The sequence below is a fragment of the Amphimedon queenslandica genome, unplaced genomic scaffold (assembly GCF_000090795.2).
Source record: "Amphimedon queenslandica unplaced genomic scaffold, v1.1 AMPQUscaffold_13478, whole genome shotgun sequence".
Classification (NCBI taxonomy): Eukaryota; Metazoa; Porifera; class Demospongiae; order Haplosclerida; family Niphatidae; genus Amphimedon; species Amphimedon queenslandica.
The window spans coordinates 98541-124796 of NW_003546286.1; the positions used below are offsets into that span (position 1 = coordinate 98541).

At 36.5% G+C, this 26256-nt stretch overlaps 5 protein-coding genes and 1 long non-coding RNA gene across 7 annotated transcripts; 2 read left to right on the forward strand and 4 right to left on the reverse strand.

Annotated features, from left to right (window-relative positions):
* Positions 1-61: 61 nt before the first annotated feature.
* Positions 62-324, reverse strand: LOC109580765 (uncharacterized). The gene is made up of 2 exons (XR_002184342.1): positions 203-324; positions 62-146 (listed from the first exon to the last, which is right to left on the reverse strand). It is a non-coding gene; the product is annotated as an uncharacterized LOC109580765 (long non-coding RNA).
* A 253-nt stretch (positions 325-577) lies between these two features.
* On the reverse strand, positions 578-3573 carry LOC100634475 (ras-related protein Rab-13-like). Its single transcript, XM_003385031.3, has 8 exons — positions 3423-3573; positions 2649-2800; positions 2383-2443; positions 2231-2291; positions 1822-1899; positions 1367-1456; positions 1214-1315; positions 578-839 (listed from the first exon to the last, which is right to left on the reverse strand). The coding sequence occupies exons 2-8, from the start codon at positions 2782-2784 to the stop codon at positions 708-710; spliced, it is 660 nt and encodes a 219-aa protein (XP_003385079.1). The 5' UTR covers positions 2785-2800; positions 3423-3573; the 3' UTR covers positions 578-707.
* Positions 3574-3784: 211 nt separating this feature from the next.
* LOC100634601 (ras-related protein Rab-13-like) lies at positions 3785-8164 on the forward strand. The gene is made up of 8 exons (XM_011404394.2): positions 3785-3892; positions 3944-4072; positions 4849-4955; positions 6901-6961; positions 7021-7081; positions 7481-7648; positions 7692-7796; positions 7875-8164. The coding sequence occupies exons 2-8, from the start codon at positions 3948-3950 to the stop codon at positions 7953-7955; spliced, it is 708 nt and encodes a 235-aa protein (XP_011402696.1). The 5' UTR covers positions 3785-3892; positions 3944-3947; the 3' UTR covers positions 7956-8164.
* Positions 8165-8695: 531 nt separating this feature from the next.
* On the reverse strand, positions 8696-10792 carry LOC100634727 (enolase-phosphatase E1-like). Of its 2 annotated transcripts, none has more exons than XM_003385033.2 (7): positions 10623-10792; positions 10467-10568; positions 10336-10409; positions 10065-10190; positions 9888-10020; positions 9699-9822; positions 8696-9188 (listed from the first exon to the last, which is right to left on the reverse strand). In XM_003385033.2, the coding sequence occupies exons 1-7, from the start codon at positions 10716-10718 to the stop codon at positions 8908-8910; spliced, it is 936 nt and encodes a 311-aa protein (XP_003385081.1). In that variant the 5' UTR covers positions 10719-10792; the 3' UTR covers positions 8696-8907. The 2 variants fall into 2 exon arrangements, with proteins under 2 accessions (XP_003385081.1, XP_019849839.1); XM_019994280.1 differs by having other exon boundaries at positions 10467-10546; positions 10623-10704.
* Positions 10793-10846: 54 nt separating this feature from the next.
* LOC105312057 (85/88 kDa calcium-independent phospholipase A2-like) lies at positions 10847-13462 on the forward strand. Its single transcript, XM_011404395.2, has one exon. The coding sequence runs from the start codon at positions 10913-10915 to the stop codon at positions 13307-13309; it is 2397 nt and encodes a 798-aa protein (XP_011402697.1). The 5' UTR covers positions 10847-10912; the 3' UTR covers positions 13310-13462.
* Positions 13463-13752: 290 nt separating this feature from the next.
* LOC100634851 (pre-rRNA-processing protein TSR1 homolog) lies at positions 13753-26057 on the reverse strand. Its single transcript, XM_019994279.1, has 26 exons — positions 25913-26057; positions 25726-25796; positions 25599-25685; positions 25400-25509; positions 25272-25350; positions 24726-24842; positions 24404-24474; positions 23822-23861; positions 23650-23763; positions 23237-23359; positions 22551-22628; positions 22318-22389; positions 22086-22164; positions 20486-20670; positions 19410-19439; positions 18640-18692; positions 18455-18547; positions 18061-18132; positions 17924-18002; positions 17133-17246; positions 17011-17073; positions 16819-16902; positions 15395-15494; positions 15138-15281; positions 14162-14236; positions 13753-14106 (listed from the first exon to the last, which is right to left on the reverse strand). Exons 1-26 carry the CDS (start codon positions 26022-26024, stop codon positions 13916-13918), a joined length of 2436 nt encoding a protein of 811 aa, XP_019849838.1. The 5' UTR covers positions 26025-26057; the 3' UTR covers positions 13753-13915.
* Between the last annotated feature and the right edge of the window lie 199 nt (positions 26058-26256).

Consider the following 26256-nt stretch of genomic DNA (forward strand, 5'->3'; position numbering starts at 1 on the left):
GCGTTTGACTGCTCCATCAGTATAATTTGTTGAATAGCCTGAGACTGGCTGCAACTTTATTGCTGATCCATGTAGACGCCACAAAACAGTGGAATCTGGAGTAGAAGCAAAGGTTATCCAAGTGACAATTATACTGGTGGGATCCTCTGCAGAGAGAGAAGCCAATCAAATGAGGAGCAACATTATAGCTAGAGTAGCTTACCTGTAGCAGCTATGTGTATCTGCTCGGGAAAAGTGGAGTTTTCAGACTGAATAGGAGCAATGAGAAAGATCAGAGCTAGAAGAAAGCGCACCTCAGCCATCGCCCAAGATAAGGATATTCATGGTGAGGTTTACCTCGTCTGCGTGGGCTTCCTAGATCTATGAAAAATTAAATAATTTAGATCTAATTGATGTTTTCCTTCCCTTTACATCTCAAAACTTGGTCTTGCTTGAATGCTGCAATTTTTATGCATAAAGCTTCCCAGCAAACTAATCAGAGCTATAGTCTACAGCACAATTCATTCAATGTTGCAATTAACAATAAAATCATTTTATACAATAATATTTAATAATCATAGAGACATAGTAATAATAATTTAATTTGAAATTCTCCTCAAATCACGAACAACAAGATCATAAAACAACAAAATAATAATAATAATAATAATAACAACAACGATAAGAATATTAAGTATAATTAGACGGAAGATTGAGTGATTATTCCATCAGTTACTACTACCTCCGCTACAACAACCGCCGTGAGATTTGGTAGCTGGAGTAGGTTGTTGCTCATGGAGTTTTATTGCTGACTCTCTGATTGATGATGAACCTCTGTCTCTACCTCCACCTGATTCCACCTAGCACAAAACCAGAAATGTAATCAATAATTAAATGTAACAAATATATCATAAATTAACACCATTTGAAATAAATTCTGGGTCATCAAGTTTGGCAAATTAAACGATAATATAACTATACAGTACTATTTTATACCATGTTATTAACATGCTTAAAATAATCTTTATTTGTAACAATTGGGACAATATAAACAGTACAGTTAAGCACTGTCATAGCTATTCTAATGATAGCTGACATTACAATAACCAATAGACACAATACAATGGTTACAATTTTGTGTAGAAAGAATAAAATAAAGCATAAACTACTGATGTATCGTACTGTAATCTCTTCCTAAATCTCAATATGTAGCATAAATTAGATCCCATCTTACCTTTGCTAATATTTGTTCTGCTAGCTCAGTGAATGCTTCAGTCACGTTGATGTCCTTCCATGCGCTTGTTTCAAAGAATTTAATATTGTGTTGATTGGCCAACTGTAAGTACAAAGTATCACAAATCAATCTCTTAGCTTAGATTAATAATACCTTTTGCCCGTGTCTGGTAGAGATCTTTCTTTCCGACTCCAGATCAACCTTGTTACCAATCAGTATTATCTTTACACCTTTGACACCATGCTACACAAAGACAGGACATTATTATTAAATACAGTCCTTCTTTGAAGCAGAGGGACAATACCTTCCCTCATCATAATGCTAATTATGTTGCTAGATAAGTAAGTGAGAGAGTTTATGGGTCAATAGCAAACCTACACTTTCACTGTTACTTCATTAATGCATGAAGGAATGTGCAGTAACATTAGTTTACAAGACAGACAGACAGAATGAAGTCATTGACTGTACTCTCTTGGCCAAGGAGTAATAAGATAATGCTCTTTGCATGTGTTCAAAGCATGTAGTATAGTATGCAAGCATGTGTACATTATGTGCATGCATGTATTTGTATATGTACACTATGATTTGTGTGTGATTGTGTAACTCACATCTTCTATATTCCGCAACCATTTTGTCACATTTCTAAAGGTTTCCTCTCTCGTGATATCATACACTAGAATGATACCCTACGAATAGAGGAAAAGAGAGGAGAGGTAGAGGCATATCTTGCATCCTTTATGTAACATTTGGGGCAAACACATTTACTATAATGCTTATATAGCACAAGAGATAGCTAATAGTCAATAAAAATAAGTCACACACACAAATATATACTGATTCAAAGATAACAAAAGAGCAGTCCCAAAGACTCCATGGGGTGGTATTACAGCATAATAATTATACTAATAATCATACTACAGTGGTGCTGTAGACTGTAGTATTATTACATATAGCAAGTAAGTGATGTACTAATAATCAAAACAGATAGAATTCAATAGTACTAAGTTTAATCTTTACCTGAGCTTTCCTATAGTACTGAGCAGTTAGTGTCTCATATCTCTCCTGTCCTGCAGTATCCCTAATTATATAATGAGTGTGTGTGTGTGGGCAGTGGTAGAGAACATAACAATCAGTAATAGTAGTTATACTAGTACTAGTATAGGCTGTACCATATCTGCATTCGTATCTTCTTGTCTCTAATGGTAAACAGTTTCAGTTTGAAGTCAATACCTAGACAGCACGAGCAAAACAAATCAATCACATGAAGACAACAGTTGACAGGTGCCTTTCATCCTTCCCACTCATCGCAAATTCCTCCTCTTTCTCTCTGTCTCTTTCTCCCCCCCCTCTCTTTGTCTCTTTCTCCCCCCTCTCTCTCTGTCTCTTTCTCCCCCCTCTCTCTGTCTCTTTCTCCCCCCCCTCTCTCTCTCCTTACCAATAGTGTTAATGTGTGTATGTCTAAATTCATTATCAGCGAATCTTGATATCAGACAGGTTTTACCGACAGAACTGTCGCCGCACAGAAGCAGCTGGAATAAGTGGTCGTACTTCTTGTCTGTAGCTCTAGCCATCTTAAAGTGGGGAGAGCTAGGAGAGAGAGAGAGAGTGTGTGTGTGTGTAGGAGGAGAAATAATATAAATAGTTAATATTCTCTAGCCAGCTACGGTTGGCTTGACTCTTTAAATATGCATGTAATTGTAGTCAAAATAAACAGGACAATATTTATCTATAATAATAAAATAAACACAGCAAACATATGTATTCCTATTATTCGGTGTGTTTCATCTTTATATTCTTTTGTGAGTTTTAAAAAATAATTACTCTTCCTCTTTCATTTTACAAAATATGATTTTCAACTTCCTATTCAACGAATAGTAACGTTTAATTTCCACGTAATCATCTTCCCCTGCTCTCTTTCCCTCTTACAAATTGATGTACGCTTCCTAATGACATGGAATCAAAAGAATTTGGCAGTCCTCTGTAATAGCCAATCGTGTCTCACACACAGCCTTATGCTGTACAATTTAAATGTATGCCTAGACATAGACACATACAGGAGATGCAGCAACAAACCACAAAACGCAAGTCCTTGCGTGTGTGTCTACATTCATTGTTCACTATCAGAACAATCCAACGATTGTTGTAAGTGTTTACGAGTTTTTATCAGCGCTTGGACATACTAAAACAATAATAATGGGCCGGCTCTCACCTCTAAGAATAAACCCAGGGCCGGTATGAAGTCTCCTAATCAAAAGAAAGAGGACTGGGCAGCTTAGAGTCAGAGAGACAGAGGTACCACGGAAGAAGCTAGTCTCAGCACTTCAGCAGTGTTTTTGCATTGGGGCGGTGAGAGGTGCGGCCATTTACCTTGCCATCGCGCCAGCTGAAATAGATGGGCGGGGTCGAAACAGCAAAATTGCCACGCCCCGTTCATTTTTGTGATGATTTTTTGCATAGTATTAAGTTTTGAGAACGAGGATAATTTTGCGAATTGTGTGTTCTTACAGCAATTTTTACCTGCAAAAGCTATTACTTTTGTTTGTTAAAACTGCAGCCTTTTAGCTAGCCTAGGCAACTTATTTTTTTAAGCTTGAAACTCCTCCCCGTCGAGGTGTGACCGGAAAATTTTTTTGTACACACAGCTCGACACAGACATCTCTGTGGTAGCCTGAGTTACAGGTAGCCTTTTTGTATTCACTCCTTCTTTTTATTATGTATCCTACCATTCAGGAGGATGGCAGAAGAGAGGGCATACCCTTACGGGTACAAGTCAATACCACAAGGGAGGAGGACACTCCAGTCATCTTCCATACCCAGTCAAGAGCCTAGAGTATCTAATAGGAGAGCAAAACTAGCAAAGTAATTAGGGATGGCCATTTTTTGCATGTTTAGGCTTTGAAAACAGCACCGATGTATTTAATAGTACCCACAGAGTTATTTATGTCCTTGTAAATGGAAACTAGAGGAATGATATAATGAAATTAGTGGCTGCGTGAAAGTTGGTTCTTTAATTGAAACGTATCGTCAACTGTTGGGTAGTACTGACCATGGATATTTTAGAAAAGTTGTTGATCTATTCATTTTTTCAGTATCATGTCATTAATTATGATGAGCATATCAGAGAAATTAGTGACTAGCAAATTTTTCACCTCAAAAATTTAATTAGTTAACTACTATTACTATGCCCTATACTAACAATTTTACTATAGCATAAAGTGTGGGACACAACTCATTTAGCAAAAATTAATATTTTAATAGAAATCTTTCCACTATAATGGCCCCCCTAAATATGGGTTTTCAATAGTGGGAGTTGCTGTGTAATGTACAGTAGTTTGTTATTGTAATAATGTTTTACACATAATTTATGTATTACTACAAATAATAATGATCCCTCCCTTCCTTCCATTTTTCCTCTTTCCCTTCCTTAATCTCTCTTTCTCTCTCTCTCTCTCTCACTCTTTCTCTCTCTCACTCTCTCTCTCCCTCTCTCTCTCACTCTCTCTCTCTCTCTCTCTTTCTCACTCTCTCTCTCCCTCTCTCTCTCACTCTCTCTCTCTCTCTCTCTTTCTCACTCTCACTCTCACTCTCACTCTCTCTCTCTCTCTCACTCTCTCACTCTCTCCTTTTCTCTTCAGAGCGTACAAGATATTGCTCATAGGCGAATCGAGTGTTGGTAAGACGACCATTGCCACTCGTCTTTGTGAGGATAGGTTTATGTCAGAAGCTAGACAGCATACGTTAGGTTAGTTGAGGCCCTGGCATTTGATTAGCAAATGATATTATGGTAATAATTATGTTGTGTAACAGTTGGGGCTAATTCCAGTTAGACATTAATATGCAATAAAAATGTAGAGTGATTTTGGAGCCAAAAACCATGGACTATAAATGGCCATAACTCGAAAAATTGAAGTCGGAATCGACTCAAACTTTCTGTGTAGCATGAGTACATCAATATGTATCAGAAAATGTAATAAAAATTGGGGGTGATTTCGGAGCCATTTTTCAGAAAAAACCATGGGCTATATATAGCCTTGGGTATTTTTCAGAAATTCAGAGTTTTCAAAAAACGGTCATAACTCGACAAATTGAAGTCGGAATTGACTCAAACTTTCTATGTAGCATAAGTACATCAATATGTATCAGAAAATGTAATAAAAATTGGGGGTGATTTCGGAGCCATTTTTCAGAAAAAACCATGGGCTATATATAGCCTTGGGTATTTTTCAGAAATTCAGAGTTTTCAAAAAACCGGTCATAACTCGAAAAATTGAAGTCAGAATCGACTCAAACTTTCTATGTAGCATAAGTACATCAATACATATCAGAAAATGTAATAAAAATTGAGGGTGATTTCGGAGCTATTTTTCAGAAAAAACCACGGGCTATATATAGCCTTGGGTATTTTTCAGAAATTCAGAGTTTTCAAAAAACGGTCATAACTAGACAAATTGAAGTCGGAATTGACTCAAACTTTCTATGTAGCATAAGTACATCAATATGTATCAGAAAATTTAATAAAAATTTGGGGTGATTTCGGAGCTATTTTTCAGAAAAAACCACGGGCTATATATAGCCTTGGGTATTTTTCAGAAATTTAGAGTTTTTAAAAAATGGTCATAACTAGACAAATTGAAGTCGGAATTGACTCAAACTTTCTATGTAGCATAAGTACATCAATATGTATCAGAAAATTTAATAAAAATTTGGGGTGATTTTGGAGCTATTTTTCAGAAAAAACCACGGGCTATATATAGCCTTGGGTATTTTTCAGAAATTTAGAGTTTTTAAAAAATGGTCATAACTAGACAAATTGAAGTCGGAATTGACTCAAACTTTCTATGTAGCATAAGTACATCAATATGTATCAGAAAATGTAATAAAAATTGAAGGTGATTTCGGAGCCATTTTTTAGAAAAAACCATGGGCTATATATAGCCTTGGGTATTTTTCAGAAATTCAGAGTTTTCAAAAAACGGTCATAACTCGACAAATTGAAGTCGGAATTGACTCAAACTTTCTATGTAGCATAAGTACATCAATATGTATCAGAAAATGTAATAAAAATTGGGGGTGATTTCGGAGCCATTTTTCAGAAAAAACCATGGGCTATAGCCTTGGGTATTTTTCAGAAGTTCAGAGTTTTCAAAAAACCGGTCATAACTCGAAAAATTGAAGTCAGAATCGACTCAAACTTTCTATGTAGCATAAGTACATCAATACATATCAGAAAATGTAATAAAAATTGAGGGTGATTTCGGAGCCATTTTTCAGAAAAAACCATGGGCTATAGTCTTGGGTATTTTTCAGAAGTTCAGAGTTTTCAAAAAAAACGGTCATAACTCGAAAAATTGAAGTTGGAATCAACTCAAACTTTCTATGTAGCATAAGTACATCAATATGTATCAGAAAATGTAATAAAAATTGAAGGTGATTTCAGAGCCATTTTTTGCAAAAAAAACCGTGGGCTGCCTTGGGTATTTTGCAGATTTTGGCTAGTTTTTAAAAATGGCCATATCTTGAAAAATTTTAGTCTGAATCAACTCCAACTTCTTAGGATGTTACAGCTGATTCTGATCATAATCAAGAAGCATAGCTTGTAATACAAGGCATTATTCTTCATTGTTACATTTTGTGATACATATGCATCTTCTTGTGGTTGTATTTTGCTATTATAACTCTCTGAGTAGGTTTTGACATGTTTGAAAAAGACTTTCAAGTAGACGGGGAGTTTTTAAAAGTGCAGCTGTGGTACGCAAACAATATTTTACATTCATTTCTTTAATTTCTTGCTCCTTATCTCATCACAGGGACACTGTTGGTCAGGAATGTTATGATTCAATAACTACTTCCTACTACAGAGGAGGAGCTGTAAGTGGCTACAGTAGGGTGCCTTTTTTCGAGGGCTGTAAATTTCACAAATTCGCCTAAAAATTTGCGGATTTAATTTTTGCAAATTTATGCCATATCTGCCATTTTTTACCATAATAATAAATTTGATTTTCGCAGAAGTACGTGTAATTTTTGCGAATCTTCAAAAAATTGCGAAATCAGCAAAATATACAGCCCTTGAAAAAAAGTGCCCTACAGTACCTACCAATTGCACTTGCATCTTACATCACTGTATCTACATGTACACTTGAAATTGATGCATCAATATATCGTCTATCTGAAAATTTTTAAAAATTACAGTACAATTTTAAAACAACACAAAATTTTTCTACCATTTCCTGATTTATGAATATTATGTCAATATAATTATTATTGCAGGGTATTGTGATTGTGTATGACATTACGTCAATGAGATCCTTTGAAATGCTAAGCAAATGGATGGGATACGTGGAGACACATGCCACAGCTGACGTATCAATGATGATACTGGGATCAAAATGTGACTTAGACTATTTGAGGGAAGTGCAGCCAGAAGAGGGACAGAGGGTAAGGGGGAACAGGGTCTCTTGTGATTACTCGTATTGTACAGTATGCAGAGAACTTTGGGATACAGAACTTTTATGAAGTCAGCGCTAAAACTGGGCATAACGTGCAAGAAGCGTTTGAAAGCTTTTTTAGAGAAGTACACCAAAAAGTAATGAGAGAGAGAGAGAGAGGGAAGAGAGAGAGAGAGAGAGATGTTAAGGTGATGTGCTTTTTTTCTTTCTTTTAGTCGCAGGAAGAGCAAAAACAAAAACAAGTGGAAACTCTTGATGAACCAACGAAAAAGAGTGGGTGTTGTGGAAAAGGGTGACAGAGAGGGATAGAGATATCTAGTTTTATCACTGCAACAGTCTTTGATTTCTTCGAGCCTGTTAATTTCTCACTCTCTTATTTTAATAATATTATGATGTTGATGGATTGTTTCTTATTGTCACTATAATTATGTACATATAGAATATTATAATATTTATTAAAAATTGATAAAAATATTTTTGAAATACTATTTTAATGCTACACAAATTACAATTATGCTGCTACGTAATGTTTTGTCTGTAGAACACTATTACGTACTGTACTTTCATAGACTACATGATGTAATGCAGTGTGTGTGAGTTCTGTGTGCAAAAAATCTCCCTCAATCACACGTCATGCATCCAAATTATAATAAATTTCTTTTGTGATGCATTCCACTTTGCTATAATAATGAGGAAACTCTTTCACAGACTTAATGATATATGAAAGGTATACATAATTGCTGTGACATAATTCCATCAATCCATGTAATTGTTCCTTTGTTCTCTTCTGAACAAAGGATGCATCAATTATGCTGTATCATGTAGATAAACAATGACAAGTGTGACATCAGATCCTATTCATTTGCAAACACATGTGCAATGAAGTTATTTTAGCAATTTTCTCATTGTGTTTTAAAAAGGATAATCACTTTATTGCAAGAGTTGTGTTGCTTGATTATTATTTTAAAATGTAATAAAAATTGGTACTTTTGTAATTTTTGGTAAAAATAATGTACCCCATGGCCTCAGACCAAAATTTAAAAGTTCTTAAAAACATTCAATTGGAATCAGAATTGGCTATCGTCCTATAATCACTCATGATTGAGTGGGACACAAAAACTATAAAAAAAATCACGGGCCCTGATTTTAAAAAGACAGTGCCATTAAAAGTTTCAAGTTACTTATACTGGTAGTATTGTATTATTACACACATAAATTTTGAATGGTAATGCTGCAGGGTTGTTCGGTTCAAGTGTGCAAGGTGCTACATATTGTGTCATCAGTGGACTTCTTTGATGGAGGAGAGAGAGGTCGATCGATAGGAAGTATATCATCCTGAAAGTCATTATCACATCCGAGTCCAACACTCTCTTCTTGTCTGCTGCCCTCCACTTCCATTCTGAAGAGATCCAGATCCGTCAAAATAGATAAAGTCCTGAACCTTTGCTTCCCTTCCTCTCCCACTTCTTTATTACCAGGTCGCATCACGAGAGCCGATTGCATCCCTGACCTCAGAGCAGCGTCGGCCTCTAATAAAAGAATAAGAGCGTGGGAAAGGAATTAAGTCATGAGTCATAGCAAGACTCTTGATCATAGCGAGGGTGGAAGCCTTTAAATAAACAATGGCTTGAGGCTCTTTACATATACATGCATATGATGCTATTGTAGTGCTGTTATCATTATTCTGATTATAATGGAGATGATGTCAATGGTATGCACAAGGCTACAAAAACACAGTTTTGAGCTAGCAGGACTTAAAAGAGGTTGATTGTTAGATCATCACATATTTCTATCAGTGGGATTGCACCTACAGTCACATCCACTACAATGCACTTAAATAGTATCACAGTATTGACAGCCTCAGGAAATAATGAGCTTAATCATTTGAAAATATTCCAATAAAGCCTTGGGCCATCACAGCTGTATAATTGCATTACCGTCATTGACTGCATGCAATCCAGGATATGATGAGAATTGTTTTATTTAATTTTAAGCCTTTGTAGAAATAATGGTCCGTTACTTTGTATATCATAACATACCTTGTACAACATCGGTTAAGAATAAGATTTGAGAAGGCAGCATCCCGATCTCTTTTGCTATTCTGGTATAACTTGATGGCTCACGCTTGTTACCAGTTTTAGTATCAAAATGACCAGAGATATACTGAGAAGGATAGATAAAATAAAAGATTGTGTTAGGAAAAAACATCAGTCATAAACACACCATACCTTTAATAAGTCACCAGCTACTGAATTACCAAACAAAAGCTTCTGAGCTTCAACACTTCCTGACGAATAAATATACATTTTAATTCTCTTCTTAAACCAGCTAGCCATAGCTAGAGGGACATCAGAATATACACTAGGGAAATGAAGAATGAGAGGTGACATGTACTATTGACTCACTGTCCTTTGATTCTTCCAGCTTCATATGCATGACGCCACATGTGACCTTGAAGCTCTTTTAATGCTGTTACTTTACGATCCTCAGAGACAAGGAGTTTCACATATTGTACAACCGACTCCCTCATACTAAATGAGTCATTAAAACTAAATAAGCATATCTTATATATATATATATATATATACACATAGTATTCTCTCATCATATTAACTATGATGCCAATAAGTAAAATTTACAAGCCTTGCTTCCTTGCATCTTATAGCCTAACTTTACCTTTTGCAGTCTTCATTGTCTGTTGAAGGAATCTTGGAAACACCATTCACATTATTTGCTACATCAATGGCTGCCTAAAAACACAACTACAATAAAGCAAGCATTATTTTTAAAAGCATAATGTCTTTTACTCGTTCCCTTAAATCAGACACATCTTTCATGCACTCATTTTGATTCCAGTGCTCAAGAAGATGCTGCTCAACATTATCTACTATGTATGGAAATAAGACATCCTGTCAGTCATAAGAGACTGTTTGATACCAGTGCCAAAACGTTGACTATTATACCTTTACAAATGAAATAGACGTAGTAGTTCCCTCTATATCCAGCAGGACAGCTTTACAAGACACAAAATTGCTCTCTTTGTCAATGCCTTTGTCCATTTTTAATGGCACGTGGGCTGAGCAAAGAGATTGGTCCGTGGGGTTAGAGAATAGCTAATTCCATTCCTAGTCAATGAGGTAAGGTGGTATTTTCCTTATATAAACCCAGCTGGCTCAGAGGACTCACAGAACAGAACAAGCTAAAGCTACAAGAATAGTAGTATCAGCAACTCTCCAAAAACTTCAAGGCAAAAATGTCTTACATGGTCAGACACAGCAAACTCAACGACTCCACCAGCTTGGATCATCTATGCTCTGAGAATTCCTTCTGCCACGAGTTCTATGACGCCATAGAGCAGGCTCATTATCCCAACGAAGCACTCGTGGTGAGGAGGAACAGCGCCGACAGCGTGGAGACTAGCAGCACCTCAAGCACCAGCAGCAACTGCTTTGTGCAGTCCACACTCATTCTATTACCAGTCAAAGACCAAAAGTCATCACTATGGAAGAGAACCAAAGCTGCATTTGGTTACACTCCACCCAAATATCAGATCCTATTTCTCCAAGAGCAAGAAGACAAGCCCACCATTTCATACACCCTCTATGGTGGGGACGATGCATCTGAAGCAATGATTGCATTTGACCAGCTCAATGCAACGATTGCTCCGTTGATGAGAGATGGTTCAGTGTTGCTCAATGAGGCAATCTTACGTGAGATTGTATTGCCAAAGCCTCTACAACCTGCAGACATCTCCTTTCGTCTTGTCGAAGTCATGGAAGCTGATCCAAGGGCTCACCCAGAATGGCATAAACTCCTTCAGGTCTTGCTCCACAATGCATGCTCCAGGCAAAACAAGAACGAGATAAAGCTCCTCTTGAATAAAGGAGGGAACTTAGACCAGGAGGACAACGATGGAAATACACCGATACACACGGCTGCCTTCTCCTCCTCGAAAGAAGGAATGGATTGGCTCCTCTCTATAGCAGCTCCATCAATCCCAGTCGGTCACATTATAGAACGACGCAACTCTGAGGGACTCTCCCCAATCGATATAGCCAAGGGCTCGCACAACAATGGAGCAATCCGTGCACTGATGATGAAGCAGGCCGTGCCACAAGCAACAAAACTCGATCTCTTTGATGAAGTGACTGAACTCCACGAGGCAGTCGACGACGACAACAGCAACCAGATATGGCAGTACTGCAGCAAGGTTGGTCTCACTTCGGTTCATGTCCGCGGGCGAAGAAAAGCTGTGAGCATGAAAAGGGCTCCTCTCCTCAAAAAGCAACAAACCGTTGATGTACCAATGTCAAGTGGCTCCACTCCCCTCATAGTGGCAATAGAAAAGCAATACATCAAGAGCACTTTACTCCTACTGCTAGGAGGAGCAGACCCAGACCAGCATCACCCAGGCACTGGTAACACACCACTCCACTTTGCCATCACCGAAGGGAATCTGGTAATCGTAAAGATGCTGCTTGTTTTTGGAGCCGATCCCACGCTATGCAACGAAGATGGAATCACTCCACTACAGCTATCAAAAGACCTTGATAAAGATGGGAGCAAGGTTAAGATCACGCAAGTTCTTGAAGAAATGGCAATGCTGCAGGAGAAGACTTGGAATTATTTCATTAGCAATCACGAAGTCCCAGAAACAAGGAAAGAAAAGGAGACATATCTCCTTGCTATGGACGGAGGAGGGATAAGATCCTTTAACATATGCCAAGCTTTCCTTGCAATAGAGGACAGGATGAAACAGCTCGACCCTCACTGCCCCTCTTTCTTCTCCTATTTCGATTATGTGGCTGGAACAAGTGCTGGAGCCATCGTTGCACTGATCTCCACATACACAGACGCACAGACCTCAGTCAGTCGTGCGCTCACCTACAAGATAGTCACCGACGTGTTTTCAAAACCAAAGTCCGAGAGAGGGAAGCTAATGGACAAGTACCTCCAAGAGATGCTCGGAGAGGACACGAGAATGAGCCACCCTATCGACCAGAGGCTCATAATAACAACGACCCTAGCTAACGTGAGCCCCAGCAAACTCCATCTCATGACCAACTACGGCGACGAAAGAGACGGACAAGCTGGACCCTCGGAGAGAAAAGTCTGGGAAGCTGCCAAAGCTACGAGTGCAGCTCCGTACTTCTTCCCGACATTCCAAGGTAAATTTCTTGATGGGGGTCTAATGGCGAACAACCCAACACTGGATGCAATGGTCGAGATACAGGACCAGGCGGAGAAGGAAGGGAAGGATGTTAAAATGGGCCTTGTTCTCTCTCTAGGTACTGGATATGCACCTTCAAAATCAGTCGACAATATTGAGGTCTTCATGCCTGGATTGAGCTTCAAGACCATTTCCTCAATGAAAGAGACACTCTCAGGAATACAAAGCCTCCTCGACCTGTTCATAACTCAAGTCACACAATCCGATGGACAGGAGGTCCAAAGAGCAAAGACCTGGTGCAAGTCTCTCAAGACTCCATATTTCCGACTTTCTCCTCCACTAACGGAAGAGATTGATCCGCTTAGTTTCGACGATGAGGCCATTGTTAACATGCTCTATGAGGACAAGAAGTACCTGCTCAATCAGCCTCAAGTCATTGACTCTATAGCAAAATGTCTCCTTAGTAAAAACATGGACTAGCAGTAGTAGTAGTAGCTAATGCATTCACACACTCATCTCTCTCTACATGCTACAACAATGATCATTGTAAATCACGTCATGTATATTTTTATTCATATTTTTAATAATTGTTATTTTTGCAATTAAAGTCATTATATAGTTACAGTTCTCCTACACATCTTCAAACAATGTCTCATTAGTAGAGGAGACAAGAGTGCGCATTCACACGAGCTATGGTCTAAATCAATTACCATACATCAGGTTGTAATGACATGCTCAAACAACTAATCAAATCAAGCACTTGTATATGGACATGCTGGAGGCACCCCCACATAATAAACTGTATGGATAAGGACATGCAGTGCCAATGTACAATGTAGCCTAAAAAGGTTAGACAAACTTGCATTTAATAGCATGCACTTGTGTGGCTCTAGCATACTATTCACACAGCCCATCAAATATCATAAATCCAAGGTATGTCCATTCACAAATGACAATACCTCATCTGGTGAAGCAAATAAATCAATCTATCCTTTAACATGAAATCATGCACATTGATAGCTGCATATGTATTAGGTATAGATCTATGCATGTATTCAGTATTATTATTATTAGTGTTTAAATTAATTATAATAACATTTCGTCGTCGTCCTCTTCTTCTTCTCTTGTGCTCTCGTCAAGCCTCCAGCCGCTGGGAGGTGGTCCAATCTCAGGAGAGTAAGACCAGCGAGGGAACACTCTCTTGTAGAGACACATTAGGACCGTGTCATGAGCCTTTAGCGGCTTATCAAAGACACACTTCATGTGACCATGAGTACCTGTAAAGCACAGACTGATGGAATGATTATACACAGGGTCAGTCAGTTCACTGACCTAATGGCTCCTTGATATGTCCCCTGAGTCCTAGCTTTGTTTTCAATTCAACAGGTTTAAACCACATGATGTCATCTATCAATAATAGAAATGACTTATGATTATGCCCATACAAAATTTTCTTGAAAATGAGGTATGCTTATGGCTGGACAATATGTAACACCGTGCATTACTGAAGAACAATTCCTTATAGTACTCCACTATTGAAGGTAGCAATGTCATGAAAGCATTCACTACACATAAAAGTGAGTAAAGTACACTAGTTATGTCACGTCATATCATATAAGCGCCATTAATCTACCCAAAACAGAGTACGTGTGGTCCGTATACATGTATTAACATATCGTAGTACATGTACATGTACATTCGGCCGGCCGGCTCATAATAATGAACCGATTGTTAGATCTCTTATATCATGAAAACGACATGTCTGGTAACTATAGAGACTGAGGGGTTTTGTAAAAACAGGAAAAATGATCATTTGCCAAATCAGTCTATTTCTTACATCATGACAGTAAATATACAGATAAAACAACAAATCCATCCTTTATCTTAAAATTATGATAACTGTAACCAGGTAACCAGTGAAGGAGTCTCTGAAGCTTTACAATATAAAAATCACTCCTCCTATTGATATTCCTTTGATTGCTGAAATACATGTAATCAGTCCAAGAGTGTCTCCCACGCATAATTTACATACAGTGCTAGTGTGGCACACATAGTGGACCCTCTAGCTATTGCTATACTATAACCAATCAAGCTATCATAATAAAATTAACAGCAACCTGGGGAATAACATTAACAACAAAAGAGCAACTCAAGCCTCAAAAAAATATTTATCATACAGTGTTAGTATATGCAAATGTGCATTATTAGTATATGCAAATGTGCATTATTAGTATATTAACTGTGCATTATTAGTATACTAACTGTGCATTATTAGTATACTCGATTAGTATATTACATGCACACAAACCTCTGTTGTAGAACATGTATCTAATGACGGCCGACCGCTTGAATATTTTAAAAGGGTGACCACTGAGTATGATCTTCTTACAAATAATTCTATCAGGATTAACACTATAAACTGAACCAGTGGCTACCAACACCCTAGAACCATCTGAAGAGAGAGGAGAAGTAGAGTAGGGAGGAATAGAAACTTAAATGACAAATACAATAGTGTGAATGCAATGTACATTTAGAGAAACAACAAATCAAAAAAAATCAGCAAACCTTCCAATTGCTTGAATGCCAATACTTTAGTCGGAGGATATGATATTGGTGCATAGACTGTTGCCACAGACACACAATCCTTACGAAAAAATCTCTCACTCTGTGAATAGGAAAGGAAATGACATTAGGGCCAGATCAGTCTCCATCCCATATTAACACAAAGAGAATAAAGTGACATAAGTAACTCCCACTTGTTGACAGATAAAGAGCTCAAAATGATAATAATTCTCACTGCATGAAAGCCAGTTATGCTTTAATGTGTGCTCTACAATAAGGTCATAGTTGATAGTTTATGCTCGAGTAGCAAACCCATTGGAATATGATAACTATGCCCTGATTGCATTTTTATCAATTGAGAGTCAAGAGGGCATATCACTGTCACGAGAATTGCATAATTACATGTAGACTTATGTACTATTATTATTATTATTCTTTTACAACAAGCAGTTTTATTGAAATAATTTCAGCAATTATAATGACTTACATGATAGTAAGTACTCTATTACTCCGATACAATAAATAGTATTTACGTATCCTTATAGTTATGTAGAGTGCTGAATTAGTACTATTTCTACTATTCATTTTACTGTCTTCATTCATTGACTCATCGTTCATCAAACTGATCAAGCAGCAATGCACCAAAAACAAACACAATGGATCAAAATGGAAACTTTTGCTTAATACACATATACATGCATAACCTACACACACAAGCATATAAAGAAATAGAAATAGCAAATAGCAGACAAGGAGGAAGAGGAAGAAGCAGGCATGAATATGTAACAGACATAAAATATTAATCCCATGGATTAGATCAGGACAGGACATGAACACTCATTTTCTTCAATAGTTTTACCATTGACTGAACTAATTGGCTCTGAAATCATTCCCAGTGTCTAGACAAAGCAGAAACAGCTGGACACCATAACAGCAAAGGATAATTACAAATATTTCGAATACGCAAGATTATTTTCTATTCACTATTGATAGCTTGATAGCAAGTGACTATACATATGTGTTTTTTAAAACCATTCCTACATGACTAATATCATTTAATGCTTCACAGTGCAGGGATTTGCTACGTGTATGCCATCCTATTTCGATTACACGTGTTAGTTATTCCTAACACTTTAATGCTCAACTGTCACAACACATAAAAGCTTGAGTAATAATACTATTACACCACAACCACACACATTCTCACTACCGTATAAGCGATTTTTTTCGAAGGAATTATATTTCGCAAAATCTACTAAAATTCCAATTCACAGATTTTAATTTCGTAAATTCTACCACGTGTGCCATGCTGGTACCGTACTAAATTGATTTTCGAGGATTTTATTTTTGCAAATCAGGAAGGAATTCGTGAGATTTGCTAAACTTGCAACCCTTGAAAAAACCACTTATACGGCATTATATTCTACCTTGTGCTTGTCAGCTAGCGTGTGCTGCGAATATATTGGGGAAGCTGTAAATCTTCTCAAACCACAGTGAAATATCAATTCATCCTAACACATAGTAAATCTCATTATAATAAAATACAGTATTAAAGTGTTTATAATAGAACATCAAAAAAAATCACCTATAAATAATCAACAACAATAATACATACTGACCTTAGAGCGAATGGGGCTAGTGTAGTTCGGTGTTCGTTTCAAAACAAAATTAATGACAGACATCTAAAAAATAATAATAAATGTGTATATGTAACGAGACTATGACTCATTAACAGGTTAACCTTATTTTCATGGGGCAGTAAGCCGTGGACAACAAGTGGGATGCTCTTTAATTGGAAACATTCAACGACCCTCCTCGGTACATTGGCTATGTAGAGTGTAAGATAATTCCCAGACTAGAGACAGAGAGACAGGAAAAGGAGAGGAGGAGAGCAAAGGAGAGAGGAGGAAAGACGGGGTCAGAGACAGAATTAATTAATGATATCAAGATCGAACAGAAATTAAACAAACATTGACTGGCTAAGATTATAGGACATACACTAACATCAGACAAGACACATCAGTTTACTACTTTTATTATATAATAACATTAGTTTATTGCTATGTACTATGTACTTGCGCATTGGTGCAATAGTAATAATCCAATTAATGATAAAGTGATGCAATGTGACATGTCTAATTAGCCATTGAAATGATAAGAGGAGGTAGAGTTAGTCTAGTCCGGATATCATTAAACTAATATGATGCTCAATGACAAGGACATACTACAAATGCATACCAGTTATCATGCACAGGCGGTAGCTGTAGTTCCGTGTGCACATTGAATAACTCATTACATGTGATAGAAGATTTATAGTTTTGTGTGCAAACTTAGCTTTTGTAATAAATGGGTAGTGTAATAGTGTTGTACATGTATATCGATTATCCACTCTTGATGTACATGTACAGACCAATGTGACACGCTATAATAAGATATTAGTAATTTAGTGTTAGGATCAGTGCTTTGTAGTACAGTCTTGATACGATACATGTACATGTAGCATTAAATAATGAGTGTATATGTACTACTGACTGATATTCCATCTTCATCATTGGTCTTTGAAGAAAGGACTTTCTTTTTTGTACTCTTAAAGTTTGAGAACTGGAATATCCTACCAACCAACAGAAATGAAGTCAATAAAATTACAATCACATTCATCTATAGTATACCTAGCATAATCAAGGGGAAGGTTCTCTTTAGGGTCCCATGGTGAGTTACGGAAACTCCTCAAGCCTCTATACCTATACACACACACACACAGTGATATAAAATATATATATATATATATATATATAAAATATATATACACACAGTGATATACTGTATAGCAGGAAATTTTAGAGGGAGTTAAATTTGGCGAATTACTAAATTTTGGTGATAGGCGGACTTTAATTTGGCAAATTTGTGGCCACATGCCATTGAGGATGTGTATAATGGCTCAAAATGGAGGATTTTTATTTTGGCAAATGGCTATCAAAATGCAAAATTTGCAAAATTTAACAACCTCCAAAATTTCCTTCTATATGGTAATGGGGCCATATTGGATTGACCACATGCACTCACTTTGCAAATCTGACTCTAGCTGAGACGTCACGAGGCGTGTCAACTTCATCAGGAAACAACTGGTCCATCCTCTCAGCTTGAATAATATCTAACCTGACCAGAGAGAGAGAGGGAGAAGAGTTAACACATATAAAATTATAATGAAGAAAAGAAACAAAACAGAAATAGTGAGTGCTAGTTCTTACTGCTTCCGGTCATCCTCCATATTATAAAGAGCATCATAGTGATCAGGATCAACCTACAGGTACAATGTATATTAGCAAAAAAATAATAAAACAACAACTTTTAAAATTTGTAAAGAATCCAATTTTGATCAGAATCAGCTCAAACTTTCTATGCAACATAAGTACACGTATATGCATTTAAAAAAATTAATAAATAAAAAAGAAAAATTCTCCCTTCTTAAATTTTGGCAAAATTTGGCCTCATTTTTGAGCAACTAAAAAAGCTCATAAAAATCCATTTTGTATTCGAATCAACTTAAAACTTCATGAACATCATAAAAATTATGTCAATATGTATCAAAAGGAAATCCGTGACAAGCAAAAACCCATTAGTTCCATTGTCACAAAATCTGTGACAAGCAAAAACCCATTAGTTCCATTGTCACGAAATCCGTGACAAGCAAAAACCCATTTGTTCCATTGTCACAAAATCCGTGACAAGCAAAAACCCATTAGTTCCATTGTCACAAAATCCGTGACAAGCAAAAACCCATTAGTTCCATTGTCACAAAATCCATGACAAGCAAAAACCCATTAGTTCCATTGTCACGAAATCCGTGACAAGCAAAAACCCATTAGTTCCATTGTCACAAAATCCGTGACAAGCAAAAACCCATTAGTTCCATTGTCACAAAATCCGTGACAAGCAAAAACCCATTAGTTCCATTGTCATGAAACCCGTGACAAGCAAAACATACACATGTACGTGTACATGTACATGTAAAGCTTACATTATCATCAGTGTCCATATCGGTATGTCCCTATGAAAGACAAAGAAAGCACATTCCATCAATTACAGTGAGCAATTATAATTAAGCCACATACATTTATACTGGCAATAATAATACTACTTTATTTACATCGTACAAGTTAAATATCATATTTCTTAAAAATTGACGTCACGATACGTGTGCATGATCTAGCCAGTCTCGATTACGTACTAGACACCGCAATTTCCAAGCTAGTTTTATAATAATAAAATTCCAGAGAAATGTGTATAGAATAATCCCAAGACAGGAACTCCTTTACGTAGACACATACACTCTATATAATATCTCATAATTATGACATCATCCTTTGATGCGGTCGGGTTTATATTTTTTGTATACAGGCCTAGCTGTTTAGTATGATATATAATACACATATACACTGTACTGCCAAAAATACACTTGGCACTGTACCCACTGTCTATACTCCCAATTACTTGGAGTCTATCATTAGATCATTAATAACGATACCCCTCAATAAATGAGAATGATTGATACAGAGGAACAGCCTGTCTATACACAAATTATCATAATTCAGTGTAGACTCTCAGGTGGTATGAATGTTGATACTATTGGAGCTTAAGTGAGTGTGACTGTCTGTCTCACTCTGAATGATAATAAGCTGTATGTATGTAAACAACAAATTTTTAATCTTGAGATTTAGACGTCTGGTCCAACTAAATTCCAAGTATTATTGTTGTTATTATTATTGCAATTTTACAAGGCGTGTGAATATTGTCTAAACCCAAGACAACCCCTAGACCTGTCTTCATGTTAATTAAGCTATAGACACACACCGACACATAATGATGCTAATAATATTATTATAATTGCAATTATTATTGCTCATCGTCCCCATAACTCAATTACCTACCCCTACTCAGGGCCCACTGCAGTATAAAACAATTATTGTTAATTTGATATTGGGAGAGAAAATGAACATTCTAAAAGTGCAAATTGTATAAACCGTGGAGTCACTGATTAGAATTGAACTTTCAGTGTCAATATTATCATAATGATGCTACTGTGCTATTGCTTACAAAGCTCCCAGTATCACAGTCATCATCTTCACTATCTTCATAATACTCTTCTTCACTCTCTCCCTCCTCCTCCTCCTCCTCCCCCTGTCTCTCTCCTTCGTCCAGTATCCAACTAGCTTGATACTCGGACGTTCCTTTTGGTAACATCCTCTTCTCCTTTCTTTTACTCCGAGCTCTTAACTGAGCTACACAAATAATACAAGAGAAAGAGAGAGGGATGCATCATAGAACATGTAGCATATTTACATTACACCATTAAATGTTCTTAGCTTAACTAAGCTATGCCATCTCAGTTGTTCCAAATATAATATAATTATTAACTTGAGGGTACTTTGTCAAAAATTGCCAGCAAAGAACTTTTGATTTTTCATATTTTTCCTGATACACAACATGTTCTTGTGTTGTATACAAAAATTTGGGCTGATTTTGTTCAAAATTGAACTTTTAAAAGTTGATCCAAAAGCCATGCACTGTACTGTAGTGCTAATAAAAAATGCTGTTTAGCTCACTCACGTGTAGCTTGCTTTGCAAAAAACCATTTACAGTGTAGTGTGAATGGGGTTTATAATGTAATATATATCATGATGTAGCCACACATCAAAGGATTAGCAGGACTTGTATATTCCATACACACACTGCAGTGCCCCATACATGCACTGTGGCTTTGTGCTTGTGTAAACTGACCGCCCACAGTACATACTTGTTGAATGTGTGGCTCCACCCTAACATATATCATTTATAACACACCGTCTCGTGCTATATGGCTTTTATCATAGATATTATAGACTACGTAACCGGGATTGGAAACTGATGACGTCACGTGTACAGACTGTGTGATTATTAATGCATGAAATTGCATGAATTTGCATCAAAATGGTGAAAATCATGAAGAATTGTTATGTTTGATGAGCCGTATTAACAATATACTGTGATGTAGCTGGTTCTAAGTAGCTTAATCGCATAAAGAAAATACCAGAGATCACGATGGTACCTTTCTCTTCGTGTCTCTATGCTTAGTTCGCTCGGGAGAGGTACAACAGATCGGCCGCTTTTTGGCATTATTTTGGTGGATTTCTGCTCTCAGTAATATGGCAGGCAGAACTAACCAGTCTATTCTCATGTAGCATGGCCTTGTGCATAGTTTTAATCATAAAATGAAACTGGGGTAGCTAAAGCTTGTTTGCAGGAGGGAGAATAAGACATTATCTCTTGTCACGGGGAGCGCACTTGCTTTAAACACCTGTTTTTACACAGCTAACACATTTTATTTTTGTATCAAAGAAAAATATAAACATGTGCGTATATTATAAGAGCTCAAGTACAGGTGAAATAGCTTGTGGGACTTCACTAGAGACCATTCTTTCCAGCCATGTCAGGCATTTTCGTCCGCCTCTCACTGTCACAGAGACTGTACCTGAATAGTTATATTGATTTGAATGGGATCACGTGATCTGTTTCCAATCCCGGTTACGTAGTCTATAATATCTATGCTTTTATAAGGACCTCGCCCTCGGGCTCCGCCCTCAGGCTCGGTCCTTATAAAAGCCATATAGCACTCGCCGGTGTGTTATAAATATTACATATAAAAATTGATCCATACCTTCTTTCAGTTCTTCTTCTAAAGGCCATGTCTGCTCTCCTTCCATTGGGTCAGGAACAACCTCTGACATTAAAGATACCTATACCAACCAATAAACACACACTGAACTGATACCAACACATTAATATTGAAATACAATTCAATGCAATTGACTATAATTATACTCACAAAATAGCACATACATGTAATTATATAAAAATTTGGGAGCTCTAAATTATTAATATTGAGTTACTTGCTTAGCTGGGTCAGCCACTGCTAGTACTTTAATGCCACCATCAACCATAGAGACACACTGATCATCATCCTAAGGAGAAGGAGGAGGTGAGAGATCAAGAGGAAGAATATAAAGAAACGATAATAAGGATGAAGAAACAGGCAAAGGATGATTATGATCAATAGCTATAAGAATATACAGGTATATATACAAATATTTTTAAAGTTAGAGTATTTCAGGCATGATCTTACAGTTATCATGGCATTGTCATTGTGTGGCACCGTCTTTAGCTTCTTTGACAATGGACAAGGATCAGGGGGAGCCTCAATCTAAAAAGGAAAAGTTGAATCAGAAAAATTATCATTGTCATTTTTGGCAAAATTTGGCCAAATACACTATAGTATTAAAGGATCTCTGACCTGATTTTTGAGTAACTTTGAAAATTCGTAAAAAAAATCCAATTTTGATCATAATCAGCTCAAACTTTCTACACAACATAAGTACATGTATATGCATCAGAAAACATTATAAAAATGGAGAATTCTCTCCTAGTCATTTTTGGCGAAATTTCGCCAAGTACCCTGTACTATTGTGCCCAATTTTTGAGTAACTTTAAAAATTTGTAAAAAAATTAATTTTAATTGGAATCAGCTCAAACTTGCTACACAACATAAGAACATGTATATGTATCAGAAAAGATTATAAAAATGGAGATTTCTCTCCTAGTCATTTTTGGCGAAAATTGGCCAAGTACCCTGTACTATAGTACAGGGATTGTGGCCTGATTTTTGAGTAACTTTAATTTAATTGGAATCAGCTTAAAATTTCTTGAACAACATAAGAACATGTATGTTCCTAAAACATGAATACTACTACCAAATGCATGCTATACAAGTACCTGTAGAACACATATTAGTACATGGATTAGCGTACATACTTTTATCAACTGATAATCACCAAATCCAGTGATATGAACCAACTGATTAACTGAGAGATCCTTCCCACGTAAGTAGCCAGACACACTCAATACACCAGTAGCATCATCATGATCATCGTAACACTAAAATTGAAATTCAACAATTATTATTATTAAAATAGTTTTTGCCATAATTGGAGGTGAGAGTTCAAAGAAGCTAATTTGTATGACTTCTATATGTCACACACTTAATTACCACTAAGAAACTCAAGAGCATACAAACTTGTAGTTACTCTACTGTAAATCCACCACAACTATTTTAATAGCTCTCTCTCTCTCTCTCTCCCCCCCCCTTGCTCTCTCTCTCTCTCCCCCCTCGCTCTCTCTCTCTCTCCCTCCCCCTCTCTCTCTCTCCCTCTCTTTCTTTTTTCTACCTCAGTAGATTCTGAAAAACTCCACGAGTCGGCAAGTAGGTGTGGTCTTGCATCACGTACAAAAACTGGTCGTTGTTTTTGGCTCCCAATGAATCTCAATACATTACATGCATCCTAAAAAAGATTGGCAACATCCATATCAAATGATATGCCACAAACGTGTACAGTGTACCTGTTCTGAGTCAAGTCGATGTACTTTCTCCTTTGGAAAGCTTTGTATATACAAAAAGAAAAAAAGATAGGTTTTACTTCTTGTAATAAGAGATTGACAGAGTTAGCAATATTATTGCTGACTATAACAAAAATAATTCAATAAGAAGGTGGAATGATATTATTAAAATCCAATTGTGGTCACATAGTTTAATGACATGCACAAAGTACACACAAAACATTTAACTGGCTTCCCCCTAGTCCCTACAAAACTGGAAATGTGACAAAAAATACTAAAACACATAATAATAATAATAATAATGATGATTATGCAAAAGTTGCACAGAAAGTAAATTCACCCAATACCGTATAGCATGAAATTTTGGAGGAAATTAAATTTGGCATTTTGTCGCTAAAATAAAAATCCGCCATTTTCGGCCATTATACGCATGTTCAATGGCATGTGGCCACTAATTCACAAGACACCGAAATTTAGTAATTCACCAAATTTAACTTCCTCCACAATTTCCCGCTATACGGTACATGAATGGATTATACATATACAATATATACAATACATGATACAAGTAATTGTCATATTTACCGCTTATCTATAATGCCTTGTATCCTTTTCTTAGTATCACCTTGCTTCTTGATAGCAACAGCATCCAAACCCTATCAATAGCAGACACTATACTTGCCCATATATTGTACACACACACAACAATGTATTAGAAAGTACAAGACCACTACAACACAATACAATGAACACAGTATTCAGTACACTCGTCAACACTGGCTAATATTCAATTTCACTCTATCGTGCAATATACAGAATATAGGCATGATATAAAAAACAATGCAGAAATTCATCACCTTAATGACCAATAATAGGTTGAGAAATTTTAGTATTTCAATTAGCAAACCTGGACTATATGAAAAGTGGATGGGAGTCCTTGGGCAAAAGCACAGTCAAGAGCTAGCTCAACCAGAGGTGAGGTCTCACCAGTTGTGTCATATACTAATAGCAATGTATCAGCAATCTGTTGATATAATATAGACATTATTACGTGGCTTTAATAATACTAAATATTACTCAATAAAATACAATAATTCTTACATGTATAAATGCCGTGGCTTTAATAATATTAAAAATATTAACCAAAGGAAACCAGTAAATTTGATAAGGTATTATATAAGCAATATTATAAATTTAAGAGTGGGTGTGAGAAATGGTGAATACTTGTGAGTTAAACCACTAACATCAATATAACACTATTACTTAATTTCCTAATTTTCCTGCGAGTAATAGAATATTAATTTTAATTTTCTTAGTCCTTTAGGACAAAAATACATTTTTAAGAAAATAATTCAGACAATTAGTTATATCCACAAATCCAATTCAGGAAGAGCAGGGGAGAGAGAGAGAGAGAGAGAGGAGTAATGTATGTATTATACTCCCATTGCATTACCTTAACAACATTTAGTATGGCATCTAAGTCTTCAGGAGGTGGACATACAAAAGTAAATCTTTGCTTTGTTACCGGAAATCTAAGACAATAGATACACATACACATGTTCTGATAATGTACGGGCCTACACGAGTGTAGTTTGAGAGATAAGGGTTGGAGGTGGGTCGGCTTTACAAGTACCTGACAATAAAGACAAGACTTCTTGACAACCGACAATTAAACTTGTACTTAATACAACCTAAGGATAATTCATTAAAAAAATTTAAAAATCAAATAATAAATTTAAAATCTAGTTTGTATATAATCGATTAGTATTCGTTGGCTCACTACTAAATGAGGTGGAGTGTTGTCTGTTCCCAGTGATCTTTTACTCATCTGTACTTCATGACGTTTCTTGTCTCTCAATTGCTTCAACTAAGCACAAAACTTATAAATAAATTTGGCAACATTTTACCTGATTTTTCCGGTCAATTCTTCGCAATTGTTTTAACTTTTGGCCAGTAAAAGACTTGACATCAACACGACCTTAATAATAATAATAATAGTAATAAATTAATAAAAATAAATAAATAAATTAAAAGATAAATAGTCACTCTCTCAATAATAACACTATTTAATGCTTTTATCACTAAATACACTACCTTTACTGAGGTTCTCAATGCTTCCCTTGCTCTTATGTCTTCCATGTTTGTGCAACTTGTTCTTTTGCTTAAGAGGACCAGGTTTGTGAACTTCTTGCTTGAAGTCAGCCATTTTCCACGTGGGCTATGCGCATGCGCAAAGCTTCCCGCGCCATTTGGCGGGAATTCCTAAACCTTATAAACATGGTTATCTCACATTTCAATTCAATCCCCCAGTCACAGACAACAGGTAAAGAAACAAGTGTCTAATGGTCATATATGATCTGTTGATAGTACGATCAAAAGCAGCAAACAACTATGGAACAAGGTTGTCAAACAATTTCATTCCTATTTGAAAACTATAA